The sequence below is a fragment of the Morone saxatilis genome, unplaced genomic scaffold (assembly GCF_004916995.1).
Source record: "Morone saxatilis isolate NCDOM2014 unplaced genomic scaffold, NCSU_SB_2.0 Contig3, whole genome shotgun sequence".
NCBI classification, from domain to species: Eukaryota; Metazoa; Chordata; class Actinopteri; family Moronidae; genus Morone; species Morone saxatilis.
In genome coordinates this window covers 15,814,535-15,827,478 of record NW_023339873.1, presented here as the reverse complement: position 1 = coordinate 15,827,478, position 12,944 = coordinate 15,814,535, and the positions used below count along the sequence as shown (strand labels likewise).

At 43.8% G+C, this 12,944-nt stretch overlaps 1 protein-coding gene across 5 annotated transcripts in view; it reads left to right on the top strand.

Moving 5' to 3' along the window:
- The first annotated feature begins 298 nt into the window (after positions 1 to 298).
- The window catches only part of LOC118337060 (AT-rich interactive domain-containing protein 1B-like), a 163,016-nt gene continuing 150,370 nt past the window's right edge, over positions 299 to 12,944 (top strand). For 4 of the 5 annotated variants that reach the window (XM_035673888.1, XM_035673887.1, XM_035673883.1 and 1 more), the window contains exons 1-2: positions 299 to 517; positions 619 to 2,314. In XM_035673888.1, the coding sequence (XP_035529781.1) occupies positions 1,070 to 2,314 (1,245 nt within the window). In that variant the 5' untranslated portion in view covers positions 299 to 517; positions 619 to 1,069. Of the gene's footprint in view, positions 518 to 572; positions 2,315 to 12,944 lie in introns of those variants that run through there. The other variant, XM_035673885.1, reaches the window with a different exon arrangement.

The window sequence follows — 12,944 nt, the reverse complement described above, 5'->3', positions numbered from 1 at the left end:
CTGCTATCACATCGAATAGTTCTGTAGAATATTATATAGCTTATAGTTTGTGATATTTCCTCATTACAGGATTGCTATGGTTCTTCGTTGAAGGGGAACATTACTCATTTTCAGGCTAAAAAGGAAGTTATTGGAGCGCGTAGGGGATGAACTCTGCGGTACAGATATTACAACACTATAGCTGCTATAAAGTGTGATTACATTCTTATTCCGATGGCAACATTATTGCGCGCAGCTTGTGGTTGCGTGTCCGACTCCTGTCAGAGCTGCAGAGAACTGGCTTGAGCCGAGGGACAGGGAGAGTGGGAAGAGGGAAAATCAGATCTGGATAACTGCGCAGAAACTCGCTCGGCCAAACTTAACATCTGCTGGTGTGTTTATTTGAAGGATCCGCGTGGAGCGGATGAGCAATGTCTGCGCGTAATTTGGAAATGCTCGATCTGCCAAGCTAATTGTTTGTTTAAAAATAATATGTACTTCAAACTCAAGGGAGGCAGTCGATCCTTGACCGTCTGAGGTGCCGTTATAAAAAGAAATCTTGATATTATAATGACAGTAAGATAAGTGTATGTCATGTCAGAGTACTGCTTTATCAGTGTATCGTTTTTTTATTTTCAGATCAACCTGCAAAGCATCGTGAAACACAGAGACATCAGAATACAGCGTGCGTAATGGCTCGCTACTCCAGTCCGGATTTTCCATGTGAGGCGCGCCGGAGCCCTGGAGGTGGATAAGCTGGTAGAGCCCGCTCTCTCTCATGCCATGCTGGGCCACAAGGGCTCCGGGAGACGCTGCAACATATTACCGAGAACCGGGATGGAGGAGAGGCGGAGGGGGGAAGAAAAAAAAGTTTCGTTTAAACCTGGCAGAGAAACTTTCAACATGAAGCCTCACTGACGCACCATTTCACCACCACCACAGCAACACCAGCGCTACAACAGAGCTTGCTTTTCCACTGAATATATTTTTCACCTCCCAGCTTGTGTTTTTCTTCCCCTCTTGTGTTATTTTCTGTGTGCAAGGCTGGTCGGGGCTTGCTGTCACTGCGCGCTGAGATGTTGGAGTGACCATGGCTGCGCAAGTTGCATCGGCTCCGACCAGAACTAATAACAAAAATAAGAAATTATCCAGCGGTTTGGGTCCGGAGCTCAATTCGGGGAAATCCGGAGGAGGAGGAGGAGGAGGGACCGTACAGCGGACTGGACCGATGCTGGGTGCCGGAGATGGGACTCTGAATAATGTAGACCATCACCGCCGAAACGAGCTCAACATGGTTCATTCAACTTCCACGACTCACAACGTTCCGGACGGCCACGATAAAGATGGGAATAACCTCACGTCCGCCCCGGCTTCGACTAATTCAACGACTTCCTCGATGGAAACGGGTTTGATCGCGAACCACAAGCTGAAATGTGTGGGGAGCGGAGATCCCCCTCAGTCTCAACCGCCGCCGCAGCAGCAGCCGCCGCAATTCGGCCAATTTGCGCCACATCAGCAGCGACAGATTCAAAGTAACAACACCGCCAATAACAACGGCCAGGGGCCCCGCGGGGACAGAGGTATGGATCACCAACACCACGGCGGCAAAGAGAACCTGTTGGGGGGCCAGGGGGAGCCACAGCAGCAGCACATGCCAGGAAAAGGTGAGGGGGACCTCACCTGCAAGCCCGTGGAGAGGATGATGGGTACCAGGTATGAACACTCTAACTTGGGGCCAACTAGTAACAACTCTGAGTTTAATAACAACTATTACACTCAGAGGCCCTGTTATGAGCAACATGGCGGACAGCAGCAACAAAGCAGTGGGATGGGGATAACGCACTCCTCGGCGCATAACAGCATGGAGAACTCCCACGAAGCAGGGTACCACAACAGCCAGTACAATCAGTACCCGGCGTACCGGGCGGGTTACGGTGGTGGGGCCTACGGGATAATGGGCCCCTCTGGATGTCGGCAACCTGGGAACATGATGATGAGCAGCAACTCCTCAGCGAGCCACGGCAAGTCCCCCCTGGGAGCTGCTTCGGGTGGTTTTCAGAGGTTCCCAGGGCAAACTCAGCAGCAGCATCCCTCAGGGGCCACCCCGACCCTCAACCAACTGCTGACGTCCCCCAGCCCTATGATGCGGGGTTATGGCGGTGCGTATCAAGACTACAGCGGCTCCACGGCACAGCAGCAAGCCGGCATGGGCCTAGGGAAAGACGTGGGGCCCCAGTATGGAGCCAGCTCGGCCCACGGCTGGGGAGGGCAGCAGAGAAACCACCCTCATTCAATGAGTCCAGGCAACGGGGGGCAGGGCCTGGGCAGGACGCAGGTAAGTTTTTGGAAACTTCTCAGTCAGCCGCTCCGGTGTGCACCAGTGAACTTGGGGTTTTTCAACGCTGGTGTGTCACTCATAATTACTGGAGATGTTGTGTTTTGGGTGTGTAGGTGTGTGTGTGTGTGTTGACTACAAATACAGTCCATGCATATCGGACAAGGGGGCATTATGTGTCGATGAGAGTGTTAAAGTTTGTAAGTAAATTATAGGACAATTACCTGGTTCATATTATTGATCAAGAGGATTTTATGCATGAGGAAAGCCATTGGCCTACTTGTGCACTATTCTGACTTGTGTAAACGTGTTAAATATTAGAACTACCTGAGCTTTAACATGACAGAGAATGGGGATGAAACCCACATTTATGTCTTATAAACAGCTTCATTGATGAGGCTTTTTTAATGAGCCTATAATAATAAACAAATGAGAGGCTGTGCTTGTACCCTCACATCTCTATAGCTGATATTCCAGCTGTGTGCTCTCCCTATTATTTCCTTTTTAGTTTTATCCGGCAGATTAAAGAGAAACATTAATGTCGGGCACATTCACCTCTCTGCCGACGTGGTGTCAGACACGTTGCGAAACGCCCTGTTTAGAGGACGTGTTGTGTTCGAGGCGCTCGTCGAACAAAGTAAAATACTCCTTTAGAAAATGTATTTAAATGACTATTGGAAACGCTAACGTTCTGTTATATGCATCACCTCTTCAAGCGTAACTGATTTGACTAAATCAAACGGACACCGCGGCCGTGCAAACACCGTCGGTCCCTCTCCGTGCGCTCCATATCGAGCCGGAGCGCTCCTGCGCGCCTCGTTTATTCCCGTGCAGCTCTTTTCAGAATTTGAATAGTGGAGGTAAACTGGCTAAAAGCTCTCCGTACTCCCGGCTCACACTTGACACCCAGTCTGCCATCTGATTGGCTCCTTGTGGCCCCGCTGGGCAGACTGGACAAAAAAAAAGAAGATGATTCTTGAAGGGATCCGTGGCTGTGGCGCTGTAGTGATGCTGCATTCACGTCTTATGGGAATACTCCAGACTTGGAGGCCATCCAACGCAATAATTGAAGTTTTATGAAGGTTTAGGCTGCTCCTGATAATTATTCCCATAATTTTTCCACACTAAGCAGACACTGCAATGTCAGCCCAAAATAACAAAGAAAATAGATCATGTGTTTTCAAGTAGTGAGTCATAATCTTAAATAACTTGTTATATTTTGAGGGTTGTCCAGTTTTGTTTGTTGTATTTTATATGAATATATAATTTCTAGCAGACTTTAGAGAAAATTGTCCAACACATTTATCTCATGTGTAATGCCAATGCACAAACTAAAAGACTCTTTCACAACCACAGTTTTACACAACAATCCCTGCAAGCTGACTTTAGTTGGCCGCTGCTGCAGCTGGGGGTTGAATGCCTTGCTGGAGGGCACCTCAGTGGTAACAGCTGAGAGATGGAAGAAAGTGTTTCTAATTGTTCAAGTATTCCTCCTTCTGTTTTTGGGGGGGAATGCACTCAAGGATCCCGGGGGTGTCCCTGGAGTACCTGTGCTGAAAATACTGACGTGTCAACAGCAGACCTATAGCCAGGGGAGGGGGTAGCTGCCAGTTCAGAACTCTGCCCCAAAACAACACAGCGTTTCTTCAAAAGAGCCATTATTCTGGTTGTTTTTGATGCACTAAATTATTCGCACTGCTGGATGGCACATCTGGATGACTGGAGGGCAAGGTGGTTGAGCATAGCTTATACTGTCTGCCTATAGCTAAACAAAAGCAGTTCATTAGCCTACTTTGTTTCAATCAAAGGCAATTTGCGTTGGATTCTGAAGGAAATTAAGTGAATGTTTTAGCGTGGGAGGGTTTGCTGTAGTATTGTATCAAATTATCAAATTGTATCAAATTATGCACTGATAAGATGGTCACTAAAAACCCACAGTAATGTGCAGATTAGGTGTTAAATATATATATATCAGACAAATAAAACCAGCATGTCAGTCGCAGCATACAGTAAGATGAGCCATATTCTTCATATAAAATTTTTCAGTGCAGATAATTCCAAAAAACAACCCCTTAAACAAATCTTACATTTAAATTATATACTGCAAATGTTTTTTTTCTTTAGTTTTCCACTTTAGGAGTAAGTGCATGTGCTACTGTGTTTTTTCTTGACTCTATCAACATTTCAGCAGCAGTATATTCACGCTACAAAATGTTTAATTCATATTTGTAGCGGCAGCACTGCTCTCCTGTGCACTGACAGGCTGTGTGAGAAAGGCGAGCAGTGTAGTGCATAATGCTGCCTCCAAATTGGCCCCGTGATATGACTGCGCTTCACTTCAGAGTGCGTTTGGTCGGAGCACGCCTCTGTCACCTGTTGGCACAGTTTCCCCTCTTTCAAATTCAATTTCCCTCCCCACTGCCTCTCTTCAGGAGCAGGTTGTGAACGAAACGAGTGCACCTCATTTACACCGCGCCCCCCCCTCCCCCCACACTCACTTGTCTGGCCGCTCACCAAAATGAAGACAGAGCCCCACCACTGTGTGCGTTTGTGTTGTGTATGTGCACACACACACATCAGAGAAATGTGTCGATATGTAATTCAGAAGTGTGTGTTGAACCTGCTCTCACATCAAAATGACATTGTCCTACTTTTTCAAATGACTGGGGCTTATGTGATTGAGGAAAAACAGAAAAACATTCAGTGTTCAGTTTGTGACCTTCTGGCTGAAAGTGTGTCTGCATGTTTTTGTACACATCAGCTGCCTTTAATCCGGGCCTTTTCTTTGTCTACCTTATGCACCTATAGAAATAATACATAATACAACAGCATATGTGCAATCCTAATGACTTATGTGGGTTTATATTATGAATGAAACAGCATTTTCTGTCTCAGCCTATACGTGCAACAAGGATCTGTTATCCACTAATCAGAACACACACAACACACACAGAGAACAATAAAAGTAATTAGTAGATAATAATGAGGGCCTAGCAAGTTGGAAATAGTGTTGTTGCTTAGATAATTACAGCAGCAACTCATTTAAAATTTGACCTAATAAAACAAAAATGGATATCTACAGTTTCCACTAATTTATCACCATTATGCTCACTGTTTTGCTTCTGTTTTTTTGTTTTTTTAGAAATGAAATCAAAGCTCAGTAGTTCTACATATCAAAGACTAGACCCAATCCCATCCTTGGTAATGTGCTTACCTTGAAATGATTCCTGCTCGCAGTGCTCTCCAGTGCATACTGTTTACATTTCTCTCTTATGAATTATTAGTGTGATACGAACAAAGACTTTATAATAGGAGCAATGCATCAATGTCACATTGTATTATGCGGCTATCTCAGGGAGCCTTGTGCATAGTGATGGGCCTGACTGTGGCTGCTGGAATTTAATTTATGGTACATGTCCTGCATCGGACGGACAGCCCATGAGGTCTGGTCAGGAAATGGTGTGTGTGTGTGTTTAAGTGCTTCTTTTTATTCTACACTGTGTTTAGATTTTTCTGTTTGTGTGTGTCCTTGAGTGTGTGTCTCTTCTCTGTGTGTGTGTGTGCAGGTAGGAGAAGGTTAAAGCCCCTTCGTCAGCACTAAGCAGTCCAACCTCAACCCCGCCCCTCTCGCAATGTCTCTCTCTCCCTCTCTCTCCCTCTCTCTTTCCTTCTCTGCCCCCTCCCGTCAGTCGTTTGTTTACGTTGTTTTGTTTACATCTCTGTCTTGGCCAGCCAGCACAGTGCTGATTAGCAACACTAGAGTGAAATTTTAATTTGCTCTGTTGCGTCCGATAAGGGCCCCGCACAGCGTTTTTCATCTTCCTAGGATGAAACACAGAGACTGCTTAGGTAATTGGCAGGCCGGGGTTATCCCTGGTCTGCATGCGGTTTCCACAAAACGCCAATTAATTCTGATTTTAAAAAAATAATATGAATTTAAAAAAAAAAAACTGCTGTCCAGTTGTATCACCTGACATAAGTTCACATATTAGCTATATTCCATAAAATAATTGTATTTTTTTTGTCTGGCCCCACAGCCCCCCCAGGAGTCAAAGGTTGATATGTAAACGCCCTGAAGAAAGGATTTAATTACTGCGAGCGGGCGTTGATTTGGTGTCAGCTGTTTCTCAGTCCTGTCTTATCCCAACTGCCTGTGTCAGGAGGGAGCAGGAAAATCAAAACGAAAGCAATTTTGGGGAAGAAAGCTAATTGTGCATATGGGAGAATTAGATTTTTCCGTGTGGACGATGTAGTCAGTCTTTTTTTATTCGACCTGTTAGTCATTTCAGTTTCATGTATCAACCTTATTTCTCCTGTGTCGGCAGTGGTGGATTCTACTCATGATGACCGTGTATGGAAACTATAGCTGTCCTCCTGGCATTCTAGGATTTGTACGACTTATCACAGGTCTGGTATGGGGTTACATACAGTTATAGATGGGCTATAGCTACACCTAACACATATGAACACTACTTGATCTGTGTGTCTCAAATAGCCTAATGGATCTTAAAGCGACGATTCCATCAAAAGCAATAAAACAAACTTGTCACAGCAAACAAATTTCAAATTACTGTTGGCTCTCTTTCTGTCAGATGAGTTAGTGAATAAACAGGCTTCCTTGATTTTGTACTGAACACTGAAACAAAGAAAAGCTCTTCTCAGTATTATAATGTCATGTAATCACAACTTCTGCATGGGCACAATATGACATTTTGTGAGTTCAGGCAGCAAATATGTTGCATTAATCATTATTTATCCAACAAATACATTGTTATTGATATTTATGACAGTTACCCCCTCCCCTAAAAAATAAAATAAAATCAACCATAAGCAGGTACAATTTTAGAAGTTTCAGGTCTTTGTTGTGATCATTTATTGATTTTTAATTTGTCTTTTCTATTTCGATAAGTCATGGTTTTCATGAATCTGCTAGCATTGAGACTTAGTTGCTGTCATTAAACAGAGTATAGGAAGGCCAGAGATGTAGAAATATAGGCGATATTTGAAGTGAGTCACATTGAGGGCTGCTGACTTCTGAGGAATGGGCCTGGCCGAGTTCACAGAGACAGAGAAAGAGACCAAGTGAGAATCAGTATCTGAACTCTGGCAAATGTCAGCATAGTTAAAATCCTCTCCCTCTGGATCCCCCCCCCCCAGCCCCAGCCTTGTGCAGCATGCGAGGAAAAAGAAGTATTTACGAGTTGTTAGCCTCTCACACACACAAATATATTTGGTTTCCTCCATTTAGTAGTGTGTGTGTGTATATGTGTGGCTGGCAAGGCGCCAGGTCTCATGGCAGTGGGTGCTGTGATGGCACCCCAAACCCCCCCACCGTCACCACCCTGACCTTCACATATGCTAATTAGCCACGTGGAGCAGCTGAATGGAAGGACCCCCCACCCTCCTCCTCCCCGTTTACCCCGGAGGAGGGGTGTTTTCTTTCTTTCTTTCTTTCCTTTTCTTCTTTCTTTCAGTTAAATAATAGTTATATAGTAGTTAAATACTTACTAAACAGATGGTACTCTTTACAGTTTGCTTTCACTTTCGCAGCCATATCTTTTTGTTCTGTCCTTGTTTTTTCTCTAAATATGGTCTCGCCTCTTTCATCTGCCTCATGTCCCTGCCTCTCAGTAGAAAGCTAGGTCTCCCAAGGGACTAGCAGTCAGACAGGTATTTAGACAGCCAGCATATCCTATCGAATATTTATACACTATACTGAGCAGATCTGTGGGCCACTACTGAAACACTGTCCTGCTTATAGCAGCCGCTGCCTCTGGACAATAGAAGTGGAAATGGGAAACAGGCCCCCCTATAAATGAGCACTTCTGTGATTGCAGCAATTAATGTAATTAATTCAACAGTCAGCATGACATTTCGAAGATCCAACCAAACTCTGCATCTCCTAACTCTTTGTATAATAGAGCTAATAGCCTGATAGCTCAGCTGAACAAAACGAAAAGAGAGGATAATTGGCAGATTATTCTGGGGATTGATTTTATTTATACTGTAAGAATGTGCACATTATTTTTCATAAAGAATATATATTCTATATATTATCAGAATTTATTTTACCTTAAGCTTTTGTTTTTTTCTAGCGGACTAAATAATCAGCTTATCACAAACATTTGAAATAAAATATGGAAGTGGTAGAGAACCAATTAAGAACCGATTCCAAGAACCTTTTTATGTTCTATGCATAGAAATTAAATGCTTATTCAAAAAAAAAAACACGAGTGTGAATGTGTGTGAATGTGTTGTAATAATAAGTATGTGTATGTATGTATCTTTTTTATTGAACAGTTTGTTCAGTACAGTGTTGCTGGGGAACATTTGCCAACTGAGTCAACTTGCTGCATAATCTAGCATAAAAATGTAAATCCATGTTCACATAGAAGCCAGTGTGTAATCCATATATTGCGTGTGTGAATTCATGTATGAACTTACAACTGCCACCATGCTCTCTTCCTCTTACCAGCCGGTGAGAATAACATCATCAGCATCATCATCACCATCACCATCATCATCATCCATCACTTTACACATCAAAGCCCCTCAACTCGTCTCTGTTTCCAGACTGTAGACTGTACACTCCAGTCACACGTCTTGCTGTTTGGTTTGAGTTGATCCTAATCAGTGCTGGCACAGTGGGACCATTTGCTCAGCTAAAAAAAAGAAAAAGAAAAAAGAATACAACCAAACAGCACCAGCAAGGCGCTGTCTGTCGTCTGTGAAGCACAGAGAGACAAAAATAGAAAAACGATGGGACACGGACGACGCACCGAGTTTCTGTTGATGAGTTTTGTCTTTTACTTCGGGGTTGTTTCTTTTTCTGTCCAAGTTCCACTTTTCTTATTACACACACACACACTCACTCTCTCTCTCTCTCTCTCTCTCTCTCTCTCTTAAACATACACTAATGTGTGTCCATCTCTCTGTCTTTTGTGTTGACGGGTCAACCATGTATTTCTCCAGCCAGAACATGTTCCTTTCATCTTTATCCTTTCCTACCAAACCTAAGATAGTCCATTACACGTTACTGTGTGTGTGCGTGTGAGAACATGGATATATTGGTGATTTATAGACACCGGTCACAACAGGACACTCGTGGTCACTCCTGGCTGAACGCTACCTAATTTAGATCAATTTTATCTCAGCAATTTGGGGAGCAGCTTTACACCACATCCTCTTCCAAAGACATATGCACAGTGGACAGACATACACACACACACAGGCATATGTGACACTGCTCACTGGAGATACTGTATGTGGGAGACAATGTTATTTTAGAATTTTGGTTGTTATGTGTTGTAGTAGGTATGGAATACAGATATTTAGTCTTAGGTATTTCTCTCATTCTGTTGCATTACGCACCTCTCTGATGGCCAGACTTGTGTTCTACATTCCAGCCACTCCTTTGACACAAACCGGATGAACTGGATTAGATATTGACAACACAAGTGAACTTTATTTTGAAGTTTAAGTGTCTTATTTCTTTAAGATGTTAATTTCTCCAAAGGATATCAATACGGTTTGCAAGAGCAGATGTTTACTGTGCTCAGTTAATCTCCCTGTGCATCTGGGCCTGTGTGTGCGTGTGTTTCTAAGTGCATGCACACGTGTGCGTCTCCCTACTCAATGAACATCCATAGTTACTGTTGGCTAAACATGCAAAGGTTACTGTAATGTCAGACACATGCCAGAGGGGAGTGTGGAATACCACATTAACATAATCCATAGACGACTGTCCCATTTACAAACATTGCTGTGCCGGGCTGATCGCCACAGCGCTGCAGGAGCACATGACTGCACGCTTCCGCTACTCTGCATGAATGGAGGAACTACAGCACAATAGCACTTTTCTGACAGAACAACGTATCCAAGGAAAATGGCTGGTTGTCAGATTTTGGCATGACTTGCAAGGACAAATTATGATGCTTGAACCGCTTTCTTTACCTTAGGCAAAGAATTGCTCACACAGTTACAAAATGTGAAGATATTGTTATCCTGTCTGACCTGCTAGGCCCTGGGTGCATGTGTCAACAGTTTGTTGTGTACTGTGAAATCTAATTCAGTGGGTAGACACTTGATTTGGCAACAGTTTATTGGAGTCAGACTAATAAATTTTGCTCAAAACTCCAGATTTACTCCAGTGTTAGTCTGGGAATTTGAAAATGTGCTTTCCTGGGTCTTTTATGATCAAACCATACACAGTTTTGCAGGATACTTTGTTATTTTCAGCAGTAAGTTGCCTTGTTTCAGGACTCACCACAGAAATGAATACAAAGCAACCATTGGACTAATATTTAAAGCATTCAGTGTTAATTAGATGTTTTATGCCGGCTAACATGTTGCCCTCTCACCCGCTGGGGCTGGAGTCTGTGCTGACAGTCGGAGGGATTGTTTTGATAATTATGTGTGCATAAGCCGGAGAAGAGGCTCTTCTTACTGCATTTTGAAAAATACATTTCTATATTTACAGCTCGTTTTGACTGCGCAAGCCTGTGCTTTCAGCGTTGTTTTGAGGGATCCATTGTTTTCACTCGCATAACGGGTATTTTAATTAGTCTGTCTTTGGAAATTCCCTGTGTGTGTTGTGGTTTGCGTTGGACACTGCAGACTCCCACAGCTCCCCAGACATTTCTCAACTTTTTTTTTTTTACACGTTGGCTGTATTCCAAAAAGCAGAGTCATGTGTGGAAACTTCTGCAAACTCACATTTTCTCCTCTCTATTTTAAAAAAACATAAACAACGTCTCCATCTCTCTCGACTCTTTTCTCTGTTCTTTTTTTCCCAGTTGTTTCCAAGTCTCTGTCTTTCTGTCTTTTGGATGCTAGTTGTGGGTGACCTTGGCTGGTGACTAGAGTGCCTACTCATTAAGTAGTAAAGATGAATGGTTCCATTATAGCAGGGGGAAAAAACGAGCGGGGCCAATTAGTGGTAATTAACAGCAGTGAGGGCGAGACGCTCTGGAGGGCACCCTGACCTGGACTCTGGAGGGGGCAGAGGGGAGCAGGGGGCATGTGTGTGGATGAGATTTAGGTATATGTGTGCAGAAAAGTGTGCATTTTGTACATGAACCTATGTGTGAGAGGAGGTGATTATAGGCGTATGTATTGATAATAATGGAATGTAATGGAAAGGTGTGTGTGGGAGGGAAGCAGTTTAGTTATGTGATCAGTGTATGTGAGAATGTGTGGGTCTGTGTGTATCAATGTCAAGGAAATGTGCTCCTGTATGCCCCAACAATCACAAACTCAGGTTTGGTCTAAATAAACCCTTAATTCACAGAGTTAGATTTGAAAATATTTTAGCTCTCCTTGCTGTTTTTTCCCGCTGACTCCCTCTGCCATCGCTGGCCTCTTTGTGCTCCTGGGTCAGCTCACATAGTGTGCAACTGGATTCAGGAGGAGCTATTGGCAGAAATGGGAATGTTTTCACCCATATATAATCACCAGAAAATCGTTTGTGAGGAAGGGTAAAGCAAGTGAGTTGCAATCTGCAACTACACCACTAGGTGCCACTAAATCCTACACACTGGCCCTTTAAATTAGCAAAATAAAATGCTAAAAACCGCCCCAAAAAATGGCCAAAAACAACACGCAGTCGCCGATAGACTAAGTGATAGCCGATTGATTGATGATGGATGTTTAACATATATGTGTGTGTTACATGTACATTATAAGGCAAAGCTGTAAGTGTGTAGTCCTTGTACACATTCCTGCGAGCTGACAGATGGGAAAATCACAGGGGGATTCAGCATGTTTGAGAATTTAGAGGTGAAGGAGGTCAACAGCCGGCAACACCTCTCTTTGACTTTTGACCCCTGATGTGATGTCACTCCCCCTCCCGCAGCCCTTTGGTGCAGCCAGGGAGCTCGTTAGGCAAAGGTCTGAGAATAAAAACCTCTGAAATGCCAAGCCAATCTACCATCAGCGTTAATGAACATTTTGTGATGATTTTTGTTCTTAATTGGGGGATTTTTTTGTGCTGATTAGCAGTATTTTAGGATCTCAGCATCAAGGAGAAATTCAAGGTTGTTCGACGAGAGACTCTTACTCTCCCTGTCTCTCTTTCTCTTTCTCAGCCGCTCCACTTGATTTATTCACCCCGCCTACCTCCGGTTTTTTATCAGTTCTTGGGTGAAATTGTCACAGCCGTGTAATCCTTTGGGTGCCACTAGCTTGGAGAGTCACACGTGAGCACGCTTGGAGAGATGGGTTGTGTGTTTGTAATGGTATTGGCGGTGGGGTGTCTAAACAGTAGGTAGCACCAGGTCTTGTGTCCAACATGGAAATCCTGGCAAGTCAATAAAGCGATGTTCAATATACCAGGGCAGGGAACAAGGCTGTGTTGTCACTTTAACAGACATGCTAGAATTGGCAGTTAGTGAGAGAGAGCATTTGTAGAGGCTGGAGATTTTTTAAGGTATTTTGTAAAGTGCTGGCAAAGTGCTTCTTTCAGGGCCCCTGAAATTGCAGTGCCTGGTAAATGGATGGTTTGAGGAGTATACAATGTATTAGAAGTCAATTGTGCATGGGAGGGCCTATTTTCCATATCGCTAGTCGAACAAGTGTGTCACTGTGTGTGCGTGTGTAGCTGTTGCATCTCTGCCTACACACACACACACAC